At 35.6% G+C, this 21593-nt stretch overlaps 1 protein-coding gene across 3 annotated transcripts in view; it reads right to left on the minus strand.

The window, feature by feature from the left end:
* USH2A (usherin) overlaps nucleotides 1–21593 on the minus strand; it is a 777259-nt gene that overhangs the window by 572289 nt on the left and 183377 nt on the right. For all 3 annotated transcript variants that reach the window (XM_037731607.1, XM_017509227.2, XM_037731606.1), the window contains exons 15-16: nucleotides 18967–19150; nucleotides 6930–7093 (exon numbers count right to left, since the gene is read on the minus strand). In XM_037731607.1, the coding sequence (XP_037587535.1) occupies nucleotides 6930–7093; nucleotides 18967–19150 (348 nt within the window). The remainder of the gene's footprint in view (nucleotides 1–6929; nucleotides 7094–18966; nucleotides 19151–21593) is intronic.

The following is a 21593-nucleotide window of genomic DNA, read 5'->3' on the forward strand; positions in this document are numbered from 1 at the left end:
TTTCATTCGCAATAGCATCAAAGAGATTTAGGAATGCATTTAATAAAAGAAGTGCAAAACCAGTGCACTGCAAACTGTACAATATTGCTAAAAAGATTTTAAAAGATCTAAGTAAATGGAGACACCAAATTTTCTTGAGTTGGAACACTCCATACTGTTGTTACTTCTACATCTAAATTATCTAAATTAACCTTTAGATTTAAGACAACCTCTACCAAGATTCCAAAAGTCTCCTTTGTAGAAATTGGTGAGGTGATAAAATGATATAAAGATATTCTCCTATTTGCAGTGGTTCCACTTTCAATTTTTTGACTTTATGGTAGTATGAAAGCCATATGCATCCAGTATGCTCCTTGCCTCAGATAAAGTCACCATAAGTTGGAAATATGGTTAAATTTTAAAAAATGCACTTTTGACTTAGGACATTTTCAATTATGGTGGATTTATTGGGAAGTAACTATAGGGTAAGTCAAAGAGCATCTATATATGGATGTGCAAAAGCTCTTGAATGGTCAAAATAATTCTGATGGAAAACAAGATGAAAGTTAAATGATCTATAATACTTAATCTCAAAACTGTAAAGCTGTGGTAATCAGGACAGTGTGGCATTGATATAAGAAAAAGCATGAAGATCAGTGGAAGAAAAGAGAGAACACACTTTTATGGACAATTGGTTTGGTTATTGTCAGGAAAATACATACAATTTACTTTTTTTTTTCTTTTTTGAGATGAAGTCTCGGTCTGTCACCAGGCTGGAGTGCAGGGGCACCATCTCTGCTCACTGCAACCTCCGCCTCCCAAGTTCAAGTGATTCTCCTGCCTCAGCCTCCTGGGTAGCTGGGACTACAGGCATGCACCACAATGCCCAGCTAATTTTTGTATTTTCAGTAGAGACAGGGTTTCAACATATTAGCCAGGATGGTCTTGTTCTCCTCCTCATGATCCACCCCCATTGGCCTCCCAAAGTACTGGGATTACAGACGTCAGCCACCATGCCCAGCCAATTTACCGTTTTTAAGTACACAATTAATTGACATTAAGTACATTCACAACGTCACACAACCATCAGCACTATCCATTTCCAGAATTTGATTTTATTATTCCAAGTGTACCATTTGGAAATGGTACCACTGACTCCTCATCCTCCCTTCTCCCAGCCTCTGGTAACAATTGTTCTACTTTTGGTGTCTACGAATTTGTCTATTCTAGGTACCTCAAATAAATGGGATCACATAGCATTTTTCCTTTTGTGTCTTACTTTTTTTTACTCAGCATAATGTTTTCAAAGTTTAGCCATGCTGTGGCATATATTTGAATTTCATTCATTTTATGGCTGAATGATTCCATTGTGTGTATATACCACATTTTCTCTATCCATTATCTTTTGATAAATACTATGTTTTTACTACCTTTTGGCTATTGTGAATAATGATGGTATTAGCATCTTTGGGATATAAATATCTGTTTCAGTTCCTTCTTTCCATTGTATGAATTATACTTTAGGAGTAGATTTGCAGGATCATACAGTAATTCTGTGTTTAACTTTTTGAAGAATAACCAAGCTGTTTTTCACAGTGACTACACCATTTTACATTCCCACTGCAATGCATAAGTGTTCCAACTTTCCACATCTTCATCAACACTTGTTATTTTCTGTTGTTTTATCATAGCCAATCAAATGGTTATGAACTGGTGTCTCATTGTGGATTGGATTTGCATGTCCCTAACTTACTAATGACATTAAGCCTCATTTCATATGCTTATTGGTCGTATGTATATCCTCTTTAGAGAAATGTCTATTCAAGTCCTTTGTATGTTTTTAAATTGGATTGTTTGGTTTTTGTTATTGAGTTGTAGGAGGATTTTATATATTATAAATGTTAATCCCTTATTAAATATGTAATTTATATGTATTATATCTCATTTTTATGGGCCATCTTTTTAATTTCTTATAGTGATTTTCAATGCACAGAATTTTTCATGTTGATAAAGTCTAGGTTATAAAGTTTTTGTTACTTATGCTTTTGGGGTCATCATCAAGAATTCCCTGACAAATCCAATGTCACAAAGGTATTCCCCTATGTTTTCTTCTAAGAGTTTTATGGTTTTAGCTCATAAGTTTAGGTCTTCAATCCATTTTGAATTGATTTTTGTGTGTGGTGTAAGGTAAGACAGATTGTTTTGCATGTGGATATAGTTTTCCCAGTATCATTTGTTCTAACTGCTATCTTTTCCCCATTAAATGGCCTTTGTATCCTTGTTAAAATCAATTGTACACATATGTTGGAGTTTATTTATAGGCTCTCTATTCCATTGGTCTATATGTGTTCTTATGGTGGTACCACATTGTTTTTATTACTGTAGCTTTGTAGTTATTTTTAAAGTCAGAAAGGATGAGTCCTCCAACTGTCTTATTTTTCAAGATTATTTTGGCTACTGGGAGCCCTTACAAATCTATTTAAATTTTAAGATTTAAAAGTATTTTTGCAAAAATTTCCATTGGGATTTGGATGAGGATTGCATTGAATCTGTAGATTGCTTTAGGTAGAATTGTTAGCAATATTAAGCCATTCAGTTCATAAACATGGAATATCGTTCCATTAATTTATATTATTTAAATTTCTTTCAGCAGTGTTTGTTACATAGTTTTCAGTGTACAAGTCTTCATCTCCTTGGTTAAATTTTGATGCATTATAAGTGAAACTGCTTTCTTAATTTCTTTTTCAGATTGTTCGTTGCTGAGTTATAGAAACACAACTAATTTTGTGTGCTGATCTTGTAACATAGAACATTGCTGAATTTGCTTATTAGCTCTAGTAGCTTTCTTATGAATTCTTTTGGATTTTCCACATATAGATTCACATCGTCTGCAAGTAAAGAAAGTTAACTTTCTAATTTTAGGAGACTTTTACTTAATTTTTCTTGATTAACTTTCCTGCCTAATATGTGGACATACTTGAATTATTTCCGATCTTTGATCTCAGTCTTTCATTATTGAATATGATGTTAGCTATGGGATCAACTGTATTTTTGCATAGGTGCTTGGGCAATTCAATGGGGAAAGGATAGCAATTTCAACAAATGTTAATGGAATATCTGGATATCAATGTGTCAAAAAATAAAAATGAAATAAAGAACTTACAAGCTTAACTCATGCCATATACAAAATTCAAATTATTTCATGGACCTAAATGTAAACATTTAAAATGTAAAACTTAAAGATAAAAACTGAGAAAAAAAACTTAACATTGAGTCAACTTAAAATGTCTTAGATGGAACACAAAAACATGACCCATAAAGGAAAAGCTTGATAGACTGACTTCATGAAAAGTAAAAGTTTTAGCTCTTTAAAGTACACCATGAAGAAAATGAAAAACCAATCCACAGAATGGGAGGAATATTTGCAAGTTTTATCCCAAATTAATAAGAAATTCTTAAACTCAGCAAGAGGACTAACAACTCAATTAAAACATGGGCAAAATATTGGAAAGATACTTTGCCAAAGAAAACACATGAATCACAATACACATGAAAAGATGTTCAACATTAGTCATCAGGGAAAATGCAAAGTAAAACTACAATGAGATACTACTACATACTCACTGTTTGGCTATAATAGAGTCAATGCTAAATGTTGCCGAGGACATAGAGTAGCTGGATCTCTTATAAACTGCTAATGTAAATGTAAAATGATACAGCCATGTTGGAAAATAATTTGGCAGTTTCTTAAAACATTAGAAATACATTCCCTATACAAACTAGCCTTTTTATTCCAGGTATACCTGAGAGATATAAAGATGCATGTCCACTATATGTTCATGGACGCATTATTCATAATAGAACAATACTGAAAACAATCTACATGTCAACTGATCAATGGATAAACAAAGTATAGTATATCCATAAAATGCTATATGAAGGAATTAAAATAATCTACTGAGACAAGCAACAATGTGAAACTCAAAAACATTTTGTTAAGAGAAAGAAGCTAAATACAAAAGCCTGTACATTGTAAAAAGTCAAAGTGTTGTATAATTTTATTTACATAAAACTCCTGGGAAAGGAAAAATTATCTCATCAAACACCCTACAACTAGTGGTTTGGGACTAGAGGTGGGAGTCATGATTGACTGAAAATGGCCACAAAGGAACTTTTTTGAAATGACGGAAATGTTCTACAATTGGATTATAGTAATGTTTGGACAAGTATAAATTTACTAAAATCAAAGCATATTTAAAGTGCCTAAATGTATAATATGTAAATTACACTTTAATAAAGCTGTGCATAAAAGGAGAGCTAGAATAGACTCTCTGAGAAGGAGAGATCAAGAAAAAATGTGGATATAAAGATGAATAAATGACAATGAGAATCGTGTCAAGAAGCCAAACACTATTAAACATAAGTGGCTAATTTTATACGTGTGTGTATATAATTTTAGTTAAGTTCATAGAAAGTTGAACAAACTGGAATATTATTCACTAGGAAAGCATACAGAAAATAGGACTACTTATATTAATTCCTATTTTGCTTCCCATTAAGAAGAATACCTATCATTTTGAAAGCATGAAACCAGTATTTATAGGAAAGAAGTGAATCATCCAATAGAGAAATTTACTGTAAGAAAAGATCTAGCTATTTTAATTCAATCCTCTTGCATTTTGGAAATCACATGCTAGGATTCCTACCCTGAGAGCCTACCAAAAAAAAAAAAAAAAGTTACAGATGGTATTACTAAACTATTGCTAGTGGCTCCTAGAAGATATAATGAAAGTTATAATACTACAGCTCCCAAACTGTGTAAGGGGATAGATACTATGAGAAATTTTAAGTTTAAATGAAAACACTTCTTGACATCTGTTGGATACAGAAACAAATACTAGCCAGAGGTAGTTCACTGTGTCAACAATAGACAGCACTACATTCCTTTCAATCTCATCATATCTTTGTGAAGCCAGTGTTCTGGTTTGCTGCTGTTAGGATCAAACACAAATACCATGTGAAAATCAAGCTGGAACAGGAGAGAAGACCGAGACCCTTCCTTCTCATCCCACCATTTACATTTTTCTGCTCCCCTCCTATTATCAGTGTCTGTCATTCTAGCTATGTTTTGACCTCCTTTGAAGGCAGGAATGTTATCTCATTTGTTTCTCATAAATTGCCACTGCTGATGCTGAGCTTCTAACTTTACACAGTGTTTTATAAATTTTGTTCCATAAAAACCTAAAACAGATGCAGCAACAACCACAAGCTGTTGAAGTACTGTGCTCAGTACGATATATCATAATTTTAAAGAGATTAAAAAATCATAAGGAATATGTTCAGGGAAGAATTATTAGGAATGTGAAAGTTTGTTAAAAATTCTGACAAATCAGAAACACTTGGAAAGAATGTCCGGGTAATAAAATATAAAATCAAATGTCTACCACTACTAAGAATTATAGGCTAGCTTCCCAGTGACATGCTATTCAGTTTTGCCTGAGACATAATTCCTAGACTATGTCTCAAATGCAAGAAAGAATAGGTAGCAAAAACTATCTCATCAAAAGATGCCAATATTTTCACAAAATTAGTGGCAGAACCAATCAGAAATCACTAAGATTAGGTATCATAATTCCATATAAATAATGATCTACAACTCGTATCCCAAGGGAAAATGCTAGAATTTTTTGTTGCACAAAAATCAATAAATGACACATAGTAATTAAGTAGCCAATGACATCCAGATTTGTGTTTAGACTGGATTTATACATGAAAGGAATTATGCTAGTTATTTCCCAAGAGAAACATAAATACCTACAGTTTTACTTATGCTGAAATCCAGAGGGACTGATGAAATGTGGAATGCTGAAGAGAAACTATACAGGTGCAAAATATGAATATGTCTTTTTAATCACTAGCTACACCCTGCTTTCCATTACCTCAAAATCTTGTACAGTTATTGTGGAGTCCAACATCCCATTACTTATCTCTCCCCCTTTCCCCTTAAATGTAGATAGCAGAGTTCCAGGCATGCTGGTTTGAGATGATCTGTCATGACTTGTGGCATTTCCTATCATTGTGACTCATGACAGTCTCAGGACACCCTAAGGAGAATATGCATAGCACAATATGTTGTAGAGGGCTCCTACCACATGTTCCCAGCAGGCATTTCTTAGGAATTCTGGAAAAGGTAAGGATATATGATCTTGAAGTAAATATAGGAAAATGGTCAATATGTTATGAAATTGTAGAACTGCAGGTGACCTTGTGAGGTCAATACAAGGAACAGAAGAATGGTGTTGAGAAGTCAAAAGATACCTATATGTAATCTTAGGCTTTAAGGAATTAAAAATGTGAGAGATGTTTAAACAATGAGTGTAACTCAAAATAGAAAGAAAAATCAATTACACGGTGAATCATATGCTGTGATAAACAATGATACTAATTATGACAACATCAGTAACCAACAAATAGTATAATAATGCCCATAAACTTTGGGGCATGAAAGACTACAGAACTCATAATAGACAAAAATTTACCCTTTGTTTTTTTTTTTAAAAAAAAACTTACCTAGGAATGTCTTTGTGTGGGTAAGCAACTATTTTAGTTTAACCAGTAACGTCCTGATTTTAGCACTGAAGGTCCTGTGTCCTGGGAAAACTCTTGGTCTGGGAAAAACCAGGACTTTAATCACCTCACTGCTGATTTCATTCCAACAAACCACTGTAAATTTCCCGCTATGAACATAATTGTATTATCATTTCCAATTGTCTAATCAAGGAAAAGCACACATATTTCATTCAGTGTATTTTTTTTCCCATTTTTTACCTACATTCTTCACATTGCACTAAGCCTTTCTGATGGGTTCTAAATGGAGAAAGAAAACAACGAGATGCAGTCCCCTGTATGATGCTACTTCACACACCAGCACTAAGCCAGAGTTCACTTACTTTTGCTGCAACCCAATAGATTGTTGACATCCAAGTGGCTTGCACTGGGAACACAGGCATCACACTTTGAGCCAGTGACAAATTGTTTACAGAAACACTGGCCTGTGACCAAGTGGCAGGTTTCATTCAAGGCTCCTGAGAGATGACAATTACATGGCTGACATCTGAAAACAAGACAAATAAACCATCAAAGAGAATAGTGTTTTGATTAATAATTCATAGTATAAGTTACACCTAGCAATAGCATTGTAGAGTAAGATGGTCTGTTTTAGTCAACGTATTGAAAAGAATGTTTGAGTTAAACAAACAAAGAATCAACATGAAATAAAACAAAACAGAAAAGATCTTTATAAAAATGCTGCTCCTGATAAAACCTGTAGAAAGCTTTCTCTTTATAAACTAATAGCAAAAAATATATTATAGTGCTTTTTCACGTGCCACAATATATCTTATGGATTAGTTTGAATCCAGTTGTTCAATTAAGGATACTATAAATTTTACTTTTACAAAAGCAGTTCTCCTGTCAGCTAAAAATGTAGATTAGGTACCCATAAAATTACCTTTTTAAGTGACTATCCATTTACGAAATAGAAAACCAGGGGTAAATAATTGCTCTCTCTAAAAAATCTTAAAATTCTATAGCTAGATCTATGAAGACGAAATTTCACTAGGAAAATTGCTTGAGGAAGACAGGTTCAAATATTGTTCATACATTAATATAGGTTATATCTCATTTTCTATGTTATGCACGAAACTCATTTATCCACAATAGTTGGAGAATACTGCATTATTCTGATTTATGAAAAGATGCTAATGATATAAATATAATAAGATAACTTTGCTGCAACTTAAATTTCTTGGATCCAAAGTTGCCTGTAAAAATACCAGTAGTGGCATTTTGCCATGATAGAAACTAAAATTTGTTCCCTCAGAGTGAATTATTCAAACACATAGCCTACGTCAATGGCACTGATTAGGATAAGCAATTTTGGTGCCATGAAGTACTAGAGAAGCAAACAGCACATGTAAGAAGACCACTCACCATTAAAAAGGTACTCTCCATGTGATACATTTGAAACATTAAATGGATTCACCTATATGTTCTAATAAAGATGCTGAACGAATAGAGTTACTTTCCCCCACTGCAATTTTTACAGTGTGATCTCTCGGGTAATCATTCAACACCCTTAAAAAGGTTGATAAAAGCTAAGACTGCCAAATAAGCTGCAAATTTGTTTTATGGACTAATATCCCCTTGGGAATAAATAAAGTACAGTTTCTCTTGAAAACCACTGTACTGCAGTTTGTCCTTTTTATGGTCATGATAAAAGGACATTTTTCCCCTTCAAACAACTATATTAGGTCTTTTATCTATACACATTACATCAGAATTCCACTTCAAATAGATGTTTTGTTAAGCTAAGTTTTAAAGCTGAAGAAAATTATGCATTATAATTAAAATGAAATTATAGATGCAAAAATACTTGATTTGTTCTTAATTTCATTATATGCTATTATATAGAATCTATTGTTTATAGGCTTTTAATGTGATATTAGTGAGCATAAACAATAAGAGAAAACCTTCTCTCAATGCATGTGTGTGTGTGTGTGTGTGTGTATAACTGCACCACTCATGATTAAGTGTCTCTTGAGTATTTCAGTTTTTATTACCATTCACTCATGAGACAATCACACTTATTTTACATACAGTACATTTAGAGTAATAGCTTCCAGTGTGTAACATAATTCCTTTCCTTGATGTAGTTCTATTTTCTTCCAGTCAAAGCATACAATGTTTTGAGCAATTAAATGTGTCTATTCTTGATTTTATAGTCTCTTATCCCAGCCATTGTTATATTCGACTTATCTGACTTGTTATAATTGCTTGACTTCAGTAAGAGAGAATTTTTCCTAAATGAAGTTCACAGGAGAAGACTTTTCTGAATATTATAGTCTGTTTCTAGCCAAAAGGACAATGGGGATAATTTTGTAATTAAGGATTAAGTAAAATGATTCCTGTATATTTCTCAGCCACTCAAATATAATTTTAAACATTTCCAAGACTCTAGTAAATAAGCTACAAGTCTGATGTCATTTTATGTTATCCCTCCTCAAGAGTACCTCCTAAGTGAAATATATTTCACATTCATTAAAACAAAATTATACACAATAAAGGAAAAGACATTTTAAGCTTAGAAAGAGAAACACCAAACTAAGATGAATTGCAATATTGATTTTGCCAGGATAAATGGTTTTTGTAATATTAATATAAAGAAACCTTTATTACACTGACTCTCCTGGTACAGCCAGAGCTTCTCCCGCAATCTGTTTAAAATCTTCATTTTTCATCCTTATGGGAAAACCTCACTTGCTAAATGGATTTCATAAAGAGTAATCTGTCAAGATTTATATAGATAAACAATTTGTGATGTTTATTGACCAGTTCATTATGGTAAACAAAACAGGAGTAAAACATCACTAATCTCTGCCAGCACTTTGCTATGATAGTTCTCTTTGGGCCCTTATATAACTCAGTATTTACTGGTTACAATGGGAAAGAAGTTGGCCTCTTATACTTTCCTTTCCCAGGAGTTTATTCCAGTTGTGCAAACAGTAAGAGAAAGTGTTAACCTAATTATTACTGTTGAAGAAACATAGCTATTAATGAAAGGAATATGTTTCAGTAATGTACATCACTGTCAGAAACTTCATCATCTGAGGGAGAACTACTGTAGAAAGCCCAGAGATACAGCCCAAGATATATAGGTCACTTTATTGACATTTCTCTTTGTACATCACTCCTCCATCTGGGGCCTCAGCTCTATGGGTACTATCAAATTGATTTCAATATTGATTGACATAAATAACATTCGTTGAGGGCCGCTATGTTCCTGGACTGGAATAAACATCAAGGATGTAGAGATGAATCATATAGAATTGCCCGCGTCCTCAAGGAGCTCACAATCTTGTATGCAGGAAAAACGGAAAGAACATTAAGAGAGATGTATTCAGACTCTAAAGGTCCAGAAAAGGGGCAACTTACCCAGTCCAGTAGCAGAAGAAGGGATGGGAAGAGTAGTTTTAAGAGTCTTGGAGGAGATGCTTGGGCTGAATGTTAAAAGATGAGTAGAAATAAGCAAGGCAAGTTGGGGGAGAGTCAAAAATAGAGAAAAAAGAAAAAGGAGAGGGTGTGAAATTGCAAGCAGCTTAGAACTTTTACATGTAAATTCAGAATGGGGAATGGTGATAGATAAACCTGGGAAGGTGAGCAGAAGTAAGATAATGCTATCTTGGGGCTGTGGCAAGGAGCAATGGAAATGAGCAGGATAGACTCCAGAAATATGAAGCAGAATTGGTAGAATGGGATGCCAAATTGAAAAGAGAAGGGAGGTTAGGTATGGAGTTACTCCAGGTCTCCTAACTTGCTGATGGGGGATGATGAGGACATCATTTAACATAAAGAACGAAGGAGCAAGAGATCTCCAATTGCTAAGGGATTTTTAGATAAGGATTATTAATAAACAAAAGAGAAAGAGACTTCAAGGTAGATTGGAGAAATCAGGCAGAGTTTTTTTTTTTTTTTTTTTTTTTTTATCAGACCCAAAAAATATTTTTTTTTTTTTTTTTTTTTTCATCAGTCCCTAACACAAAGGCTAGCACATAGTAAAGATTCAGTAAATATTGTCAGATACAGGAATTGATAATGAATTAAGCATCAGGTAAGCTTTAGATTTAGGATAGAACACCAGAGATTATGCACACGTGGTTTGTAACTCTAATAACAAGTTAGCTTTTTTGAGCCTTTTTTTATTGGCTTAACTTTGTCCCCCTGGCTAACCTCACCCCCAGGGAATAGACAACTTTAAGAGCTGGTCTGTTCAGATTCCCTTAGACTAGTGTTCTCAGTTCACAGAATTCGGTGTGTGCTACAGTGCCCTCTAGAGGAGCCTGGTTTTTCCCTGATGAACAATACATTTCACCTCTGCAGTGGAGGCGTGGTTTCATTGAGCTTAGTTTGCCTTTAGTCACAGCCTACTAACAGTATCTGAATTACCTTGGAGCTGGAATCAGAATTATAGGAGAGGGATTTGAGGCTTGGGCATCCACATTGTGTGAGCTGAAAGCCATATTCACATGGCTTATTGAACGAGGAAATACGAGAGCCTCACCTGAAAGGGAGAAGTTAAGTGTGCAAACCCACCTTCTTTGGTGAATTTCCCAGGCATAAATAAAGAAACTCATAAAAGCTGGACCTGGGGCAGTGACTCCCTTGCATCCAGGCAATAGTGACAGCTAAATCTAGGCAGCTTGCTCATCAAGGCTCTGATCTGAGAACATTCTCCTCTGTTGATAACTCCACATATTTATGCGAATAATGAAATAACGTTAAAATATGATAGCAGAATAAAATTTTTAAAGCGCCTTCAGATAGAAGAGAGACTTCACTTATTCTCTATGGTCTCAGAAGGCAGAAATAAGACTGGGAAAAAAGTCAAAGGACTGCAACTTTTGGGTCAATATAAATAATATATTTCTATTTGTTGCAGAATTTCAGTTGGTTGAAATAAACATGAGCTACTTCATGAGAGAGTAGGCTCCTTTTAGTTCCATGTTTTGGAGTAGAAGCTGAATGGCCATTCACCGGTTATTCTGAAAAGGTGATTTACGCAGAGGAATGTATAAGGTAGAGTTTAACCAAAATTACTTTTAAGGTTCTTTCCCAGTCTATAACGTTATGATTCTATTATGCTTAGTGAGACTAAATAATTTGCCCAAGGTGACAGTAAATCTAGTAACAAGGTCAGGAATCTTTATCTATAAAGGATGAGACAGTAAATATTTGAGGCTTTGCAGGCCATATGAGCTCTATTGTAACTCAACTCTGCTGCTGTAGTATGAAAGCAACTACAGACAATATGGAAAGAATTACTATTGCTGTGCTCCAATAAAACTCTATTTACATAAACATGTGGCAGACCCCCAGGGCTACAGATTGCTGAACTCTGGTAGAGCAAGCCATATTATGCCCACCCCAACATACCCAAGTTCTATTCCCCCAAAGTTTTCAATGTTGCCTGACTTGGTAAAGGAAATTTTGAAGATGTGGTTCAGGATTTTGAGATGGAGGAGATTATCCTGAATTATTTGAGAATGTGCAATGTAATCTAGGGTTCTTATAAAGGCAGGCAGGAGGGTAAGAGTCAGAGAGAAAAGGTGTCAGGACATAAGCAGAGGTTCAAGAAAACACTGCTGTGCTGGCTTTGAAAATGAAGGAAGGAGCCATGAGCTAAAGAATGGAGGTAGCCTCTAAAAGCTGGGAAAATCAAGGAAATGGATTTTTTCCTAGAATCTCCAGAAGAAACACAGGCCTGATTTGAGCCTAGTGAAAATCCTTTATAACCTCTGACTTCCAGAACTGTAGAATAATAAAAATTCATGTTTTAAGCCACTGAGTTGGAGGTAATTTATTCCACCAGCAATAGGAAGCTACTATATCTAGTCTAGTGGAATAGACAAAACTGAAACCTTAGATATCCTGATGTCCAATTGTGTGTTATTCTTATTACATCACATTGAATAAATGCAACTAATATAGGAAAACTGATATTTTTTATTGGATCATATATCACCTATATTAACAGAGAATTTGGCAGCCACAGGAGATTGCAAAATCACAACTCTTCATCCTTCCCTTTGTGCAGGTCCTTTGTAGCTAACTGTATAGCTCTACCCATCACAGAGGAGAGTCTGTTTATTCCCCACCACTTCCAATCATGGTCAAGACTTGTGCCTTGCTTTGGCCAGTAGAATAAGGCCTAAGTAACATCCTGGTGGTTCAGACCTGAAGTGTCTTTGCATGCTTCTGCTCTCTTTCTTGGAACTCTGCCACTACCTTGTGAGAAAGCCCTGGCTTGGCTGCCAGATGATGACAGGCTTGTGGCCCATTTACCCTGTCACCCCAGATGACAGCCAGCTGTCTGACAAAGAGTCACTGAGGAGAGGGAATCTATAAGGCACACTCCCTAATTTTTCCATTATAACACCATAAAAGGAAATCAGTTGACAAGAAAGTTATCTGCTTTCATTTGAAGTCATTGACCTGGTTCTTAGAGAAAAGACCAATTTAGATCAATCAGAAATAGGCCTGTGAAAAGATTACTGGACCAAATCTATAATCTAGTGCTGACATGTAGAACATTTGCAGTGAAACCAAAAATAATTTGGCCATAGAAGAACTTCCCTTTATTTTATGCTCTAGAAGTGTGAGCCTTTAGACTCCCTAACCAGCCTTGGTGCCCAATCATCTATGGACAAGTTCAGTGTGTGTCAGTTAGTAAATGAGACAAATAGTGATACTCCTAGATCCTTCAGGCTTGAAACAAGGTACCATAGAACATAGAGAGGATATATCACTAGGGAAGAAACTTTTGGGGGTTGTGATGTATGGTTGTTATGTAAGAAAACTGTGGGGTACCAGATGAACTGGAGCAGTCCTGGGGGAGATGGGGAAGTGCAGTCATAGTTACAGGTCAGCTTGAGGACAGCGCCAGTAAGTGCAGGGGTCAAATATGGGTCTCCATACCAACTGAGACGAATTAAATATGGCCCATTTTTGTCTCATTGTTTTTGGGTTAGACAAACACTATATACTTTTTTGCATTATTGATTTTTCAGTGGGCAGACTTTTTTTTGCTTCATTGTTTTCGATACTGATTAAATCATGTTTGCTTTATGTGTCAGATGTAAATGGAGTAATGTTTGCACTAGGATCAGCTTTTTTAAATACATACCCCCTGTTTCTGGTCAGTAACTTTTGAAGAATAAACCACTTATATGGAAACAGGCAAATGATTTTCCAGCTTGGTCAGAGAAAGTTATTGTTGTGCTGCATGGATTTTTGTTGTGGTGGTGTAGTTTTGGGGTGAGGTCTATTTTATTTTGTTTTATTTATTTTGCCCTTGGGAATACAAAAAAAAGTGTATAAAATAAATGAAGAGAAAACAATATAGCAGACATTGTTATATACAACATATAGAACATGAGGAAGGTAAGAAAAATGTGAACTAGGCAGATGAGGAACTGAGGTTATTTTCCAAATTGATGAAGAAATTAAATAACAATAAAATACTTATAATTTACTGTATATTTTGAAAGTTGATATTTTAATTTCCATTTGTTATAACTGCATTGTAATTTTTATAAATGTAAACATTTATATTTGTAATAACCTATTACAGTACCTAGATTTCAAAGTATATTCAATTGATTTTGAATCTACTTTGTTTTTAAAAAATTGTTTTAACATCAGGGAAGCATAGCTGCTTTCCTCTACTGCATATCTGTATACATTTATATTATTGCAAACTTTTTCCTTCAAAAAACAAAAAATTTCTTATACTTGATGGAATCCCATACATCTTAGCCAACTTGATGGAATCCCATACATCTTAGTCATTTGTTACACATTTTCAATATAGCTAATGCTAGTGTATATACAATAACAACCAGAAGTCAAAAAAAGGTTCAAGAGTAGTATCATTCAAAAGAGGAATGGAAAAACATATAAAAGAGAAAACCCATTTTTATCTCTTCTCAGTGTTGAACAAAAGTCCTAACTCAAGCGATTCTCATTGCCACATTTTAAAATATCTTCCTCCATGCCCTTCTGTGCTACAGGATTTCCTCCCTAATAATCATCAACCTTGAAGTGAAAAGAGAGCTGAATTCATCAGTGGGATAGGAGGGTCAAGTCAAGTTACTAGCATTCCACATGACTGATTTAGTAAGAGACAAATCCTGCTGATCTCCTTGGGTCCCATATGTCCATGGGAAGCTTTATTCTTTTTATTCTTTTTAGAGCAGCTGCATTATATGCAGTAGCTCTTGCCTTCCATAGCACTTTCCAGCAGTAGCCTATAGACTCATTCTACTCAACAGCAGAGCCAGTTCTGCCAAACCTGAGAAGAATCTAAGCCCCATTCAAACTTGGGAAGTTAGGACTTGAATAATTATTTGAAGGTTTATTTCATTTTCACCAAGATGATGATAGCATGAGCTGGCAGGAGACATTTTTATTTGAGGGAGAGACGAGGAAGTAATGGTTAGATCTGTGCTGGCTATATTAAAAATGAAATGCAGGAGGGACTTGCAAGTGTAAAACTCAGAGAGACAGCTGACTACAGGTACATGGCATGCATCTGGATAGGTGATCATATGTCTGAGAGCCATACATGTATGCAGTGGTTGAAATCAGGGACACAGAGGTGGAAATTGAAAGGATATATTAAAAAGGAGTGACCAGCAAAAGCGACAGAAAACAAATCCGAGAAGCAGAATCTTAGAGTCCAAAGGAAGAGATAATTTTACGAAATCAAGAGAAACAATGAACTGGTCAGCACATTGAAAACCCATGAGTCATGAGGAACAATCATAAATCAGTTTTCCTTTTGTCTTTCATTGGCCCTTTAAATGCATAATATGGAGCTAATTTCCCCATGTTCCACATGGATATAAAATGAGTCAGTCACATGGCTTTTCTGGTCTTTCTCAGGCAATAGAATGTCCTACAGTTACTTTAAATTGCAAAATACAAATTCAATTCAGAAAATGGAATGCCTAATCCTGTATATTAGTCAACACTCCAATCTTTATTTAAAGAACAGACATTTTCAAGAGCATACTTCTTTCCCTTTCATCTAGCTAGGACATGATGAAGGCAGCAAGTCTATAGCCAAAGAAGGTAGCTTGGTTAGCCTCCTCTCTCATGTAGTGGCTGCTGGAAGGGCAGAAACTCACTGGACTAGTACCATCCAAGGCAGTCTATTGTCTCTGGTCCTGCATATATATAAAACTGACTTTTCACTGACAGTGGTACCTTCCTGACTCCTTCATTGATCTCTTCCTCACCATTAGGTATCACTCACCTTTTGTTTTAGTGCAGTCAGATGCATTTTCAATTCAATTGGTTGCTCATTCGTTCTGTAGCCCACAGGAATCTTGTCCCTTTCTCTACACAGTCTCTTTAGTCTTCTAAGCAGTACTTTGAGCACATACTAAGACAACTCCACCCTGTCTCTCTTCCCTGTGGTCTTCATCTGGTCATGGGAAATACACGTCTTCCTTGTCATGATGAACTCTGGGAGTATAAGATATGCAGGGCATTGTCTTCCAGCTTATCTATCCAAACCTGGCTAGACTGTTTCTTGTCAGTTAGATTTGCCCGGTCTAAGATAGATATCAATGTACTGGTCTCTCCAACTGCAGGAAACACATCACCCTTTAAGGGATCTAATAAAACCTTCTCACTGGACTCAAGTGGAAAGCACCACTGACTCCTCCATTTTTCCCACCAGTGAAACCTGTTCCCTCATTCTGTCTTTTCCTTAACACAGTCTTATTTATTACGTATTTTTATACAACTTGTCTTCGATTTGGATGAGAATTTAATAGTCACGTAACTAGTTATTGAATCTCTACATGTTGCAAGTTCTGCTAATGTATGTACTATGCATCATGAATACAGAATGAATGAGAAAGAAACAAAATGAAGAAAAAAAATCTGTTATTTTTTAAATCATGTTTTCTTGAATCATAGTGTTCTTTTTAGATTTGTTAGTAAGGGAATGAAGAGTGAGAGATTAGACAATAACTTTCAGGGCTCACAAAGCAGGGCAGGATCAAAAGGAGTCTGTAGAATGAACAGCATGTTTGTAGACAGTTATGACATTACCCATATAGAGAGATGTTCGAGTTAAAATAAAGGGAGGATTTGGTGGATCAAAGGTCATGGAAGGGAGGAACAAGAGTAGGAAAACAGGAAGGGATCATATCAAGAACTGGCAACAGGTTATTTTTAGACAAAAATGCACGTGGTTTTCTTCTAAGACTAGTTAAAAACTTAAGAGTGTGTGACAATGTAGACAAGTTGGAAGCAGAGAAAAGATAATCTGGAGATACTTATATCTGGCTTTGTCTGTGAGCAGAAGGCTAGATTATCTGCAAGGGCAAGAGCATGGAATTAAAATTGAAGAGACTGGCAGTAGCTCAAAAGGAGAAAGTAAGTTGATAAGAAGTATAAACATGGTAGTGCTTCCGATCAGCATCGGTACATGATCTTTCCCCAAGTCCTCACAGATCAGGGCAGGGGAATATAGCTCCAGTGCTGGTCAGACCTACTACACAGTGATAGGTGATGGACCTGTACTTTTAAAGCAATTCTTGTTCCGTGTCTAAAGTAAGGTGGGGTGTGAGATGGGTAGATAATAGGAGAGGAACAGAATGGGGTAAAAGGCTCAGCCTTGAATTTAAGAACACTGAAGGGTAGAGGAAGCAGTGTAATGAAGGGAATCAGATTTCATTTAAGGAAAGTAAGTTAAGTGAAAAAGCTGAGACAATCAGACATCCCTAGGTCACTGAGCAGGCATTTTGCTGATAACCCTGGGACGACTAACAAGGGGGATGAGTAGAACGAAAATGGGTAATTGAATGTCATGAAATGCCACTGATGGGCATGAGTGTTGCAAGGAGGACAGGGGATTGGAGAGGATATTTTTCTCCTGGTAAATGTGATAAGAACTTTGAAAAAGGCAGAGATGGTCAGGAGTGAAACAAAGCAACCCCAGAGTTCCAACTGGGGAATCTGTAGAATATTCTTTCAAAAAAATTATACACAGGAGCTAGTGTGTACAGTGACTGGCTCCTATTTTACTCTCAAAATCCTGACAGTATTTTTTATTTAACATTTACTGTACTATGTGCTTTCTATACTCATTTACGTGATTTATAATAACATTTGTAGAAAAGGATCATAATGCTGTCAGACTATCAAGGTATCATTTCTGTGGTGACAGAAGTAGAGCATCACAGATTAAAATATATGTATGTCCATATGTCATGAAAACAAAAATTATTTCAACAAATATTTGAAATGATATTTCTTCACTTTCTAAAAATCACATTGAATTTTAAAAGAAAGTCAAAATGAACTAGCATAAGTTCTTTTTCAGTAATTACCCTGTCACCTGTCCACCCTCTAATGGAGGTGTTAATGAGGAGTGTAATAGCCAAAAGGCAGGTAGCGGGGGGGCAATGAGTTAAAAAGAGCCCAGATAATCGCAAACCCTGAAATAATTAGCAATTATATTTATAAACATACACATACTGAGAAACAGATTTGACTGGTTTTATTACATGCTTTCTGAGTCCCTCGTGCACTACTAGCTTCTCAGGGATAGGAGCATCAAAGAATTCTTAGATTTAGTCCAAACTTTAGACAAGCTCATAACACACACACACACACACGCACACACGCACGCACGCACACACACACACACACACACAGAGAGAGAATTGGCATTACAGCATATATTCAAAAATACAGTAATAAACAAAATGAGTGAGGGCAAATGCTCACAGACACTCAGAGAATAAGAAGTAGAATATTAAAGAAAGTGTAACTTTGAAAAGTGATTTACTTTCATAATATACCTTACACACTGAAAAAAGTGATCGTATCACAGGATACAAAGCTACGTTTCTCATCTGCCAGCCTTTAAAGCTAAATTAGAAAGTCAAGGAAAACGTAAACAGATGCAATGAACTAATAAATATGCAATAAATTCAAGGGCAATGAAGAACAAAGCATATACATATATTCCATATTATACACACACACACACATACACACATACATATATGAAGAGAGAAAAAGTATGTATGTGTGTATTTTCTTCTTCAGATATGTCTTTTCCTGTCTTTCTCCATATCCACTCAGCTTTTTGAGGAAAAAGATATTTTATCTGATCCAACATTCCCAGACACTAGGATACTAGGATAGACGCAATCTATCACTATAGAGCAACCCACTCTAGGAAATACTCAAAGATCACCATATATTAAGTAAATGCAGATGTCATGGAACCAAAAACACATCAACAACAAAAAAACACTCTTTACAGAAGTTATAGCTTTGTAGCTGCCAAAAAAATTAACTGTTAGTAAAGAAATAGTTTAATTATTAATTCTCATAAAAATATACCTTCCAGTCTGAGGATCAAATCCAAAGTAACCGTCTTTGCATTGGTCACAATGTTGCCCAGCAGTGGAAGCATCCTGGCAAACACACTGACCAGTCAGGCTATTACAGATGTGATTAACTGCACCAGCTGTATGGCATGAGCATGGCAGGCAGCCAGTGGCATTGCCTGGAGAAATATAAAAACCTAGAAATAAAGAAATCCGAAGTTTTTATGTATGCTTTTTTTCTATTCTTGTATTTAAAACATAATAATTGATTACACAGTAAAACAGAATACTCTACCATGGCACTATCTAATTCCCAATATGTTTGTATCTGTTCTTAAGTGGGTCAATTATGACCAAAGAAAAACTAAGTAAATTAGTTGCATTGCACTTGGGTGTCTCCCAGGCACCTGCGATTCAATGTATTTAAAATCTACTGCATAATATTTCCACAAAAACTTGACTTCCTCTAATCATCTCCATTCCAACAGATATTACCAGCCATTCAGTTGCTTTACCTAGAACCCTGAGGTATCTTTGGTAGGGCAGATTTATAAAATATAGAAAACCAGTTACATTTAAATTTCTAACAAATAAAATTTTTTACTAAAGGTACATCCATGCAGCATTTGCTTAGACTAAAAAAAATTTATCTGAAATTCAACTTAAATTAATTCCGTACTTTGCTAAAACAAAAGCTTGCATCCTCCACTTCCCTGACCCCCTACATTTTGCTAATTACCAAGTCCTATGGATACTGCCTCCCAACAATTTTAAACCTTCTACTCTCCACCCCCACTACCACCTCCCCAGTTAAAGTCACCAACCACTTTTTTATAGCTAATACCTCAAACTAGATGCTACTGTAGGGGCTTTATATTTAGTATCTCATTTAGTTTCCAGAGGAACACAAATAATGCAGGAATTATTATTATGTGTATTTTGTCAATTAGAAGACAGAAGATTCAGAAGGTTAACACACTTTCCTAAAATGATAGAGTTAACGGATTGCAGAACCCGGGTTTACACCTAGGCCACCCAGTCCCAAACCATCGCTTCTAATGGTGTCCCTTTTGTCCTGTTCTAATCTATTCTTCATAGAACAGCTGGAGCAGTCTTTTCCAAAGTGCAGTTTGGACATTTCACTTCCCTGTTTGAAACTACTTGATGGCTTCCTATTCCCTTTAGGAAATAAATTCAAATCTCTCACCGAGCCTCCAACCCTACAGTCAGGGCCCAGCCATGTCTCTAGCTTCAGCTCACAGCTCATCCTCTGCTCAGTCCATTGCAGTCACACTTGTTCCTGTTCTTGAGACCTAAAGGCCTTTCCATGGGCTGTTCTGTCTTCTAGGATGATTTTGACTTATCTCTTTTGCTTTGTTCACTCCAGGTAAGTCAGGTCTCATGACTTCCTCAAGCAACTTTCCCTAGGCCAGGCTAGGTATGCCTGTTACGAATTCATAACATCCAGTTTAGTGCCTTAAGTGTTTATGAGAGTTATAATCAATCTCATTTCCACTAAAATCTAACCTCTAAAAGGGCAGAAAATCCATCTGTTTCATTCATCATTGTCCCCTAGCAACCAACATACTTCTTGGCACATAGTAGGCACTCCATACACATTTGATGAACTAATAAAAATGAGTTCAATTATTAAACAGTCTGTGAGTCCAAGAAGTACATTAAAAAAAAAAACCTGCAGAATTTAGAGATTTTAGAATTAATTCTAAACCCCATATTTTTTTCTTACAGAAAAAAGGAAAGAAATACAAATATGATTCAAAAGCCTATTCAAGTTACTTATAATCCCTTGGACCCAGGAGATGGAAGTTAACTTATAAAGTTAGAAAGCTATGAGATAGTTAAATGATGGAGCAGGCATATGATGGAGAAATGATTCTTAGTGTTATGTGACGTGTGTGTGCATGTATATGTACATATACATATATGCATATGCACAGACACAAGCACGTGCAAAATGCTGCAACGAATTTTATTGAAACAAGGGGTAGAGGGATCACAGAAAGATTCTAATGAATACAGTTACAGCAAATAAAAATGAATTGTATGACTGTCATGACACTAAAGTTCATAAAATAGCAGTGATACTGAAAGAAGGAGAGCGTGAACACAAAGTGAATGCAGTCTGTTATCTATTCTACAGGGAAAAGCAAAAAAGTAATTGGGATATTCTAAAATTCGCTCCAGGTTCTAGTTGAAAACACGCCATTTTCTTATAGTTACCAGCAATTGGGTTTTTTCCTTCTCCTAGCTCCTGCACATTCTGTCTTACAAAGCTTCAAGAGCAGCAAAATAGAAAACATTGTGCTTAATGAGAGGAAAAGGAAAGAGTTCAAAATCTGTGCCAATTCATTTGGAGGAAATCAACTAATACTATCATTTTATTATAATTTACAGCCAGATTATGCTATTTGTTTATTTGCATCCCCTGACAGCAATTTGCTTATATATACACTTCCAGACGTAGAGTATGGCCATGACAATGAGTATATATTGTTCTACCCGATTCATCACATGATCAAAGTCAAATTTAGAAGGCTTCTGTTTAAATTCAAGGCCACTGTGTTTGGGATTCTTTGTATTTTTTGTTCCTGTGAAGGTATCTAGGCCCTTAAATCCATG

The sequence above is a fragment of the Cebus imitator genome, unplaced genomic scaffold, assembly GCF_001604975.1.
Source record: "Cebus imitator isolate Cc_AM_T3 unplaced genomic scaffold, Cebus_imitator-1.0 Scaffold411, whole genome shotgun sequence".
NCBI classification, from domain to species: domain Eukaryota; kingdom Metazoa; phylum Chordata; class Mammalia; order Primates; family Cebidae; genus Cebus; species Cebus imitator.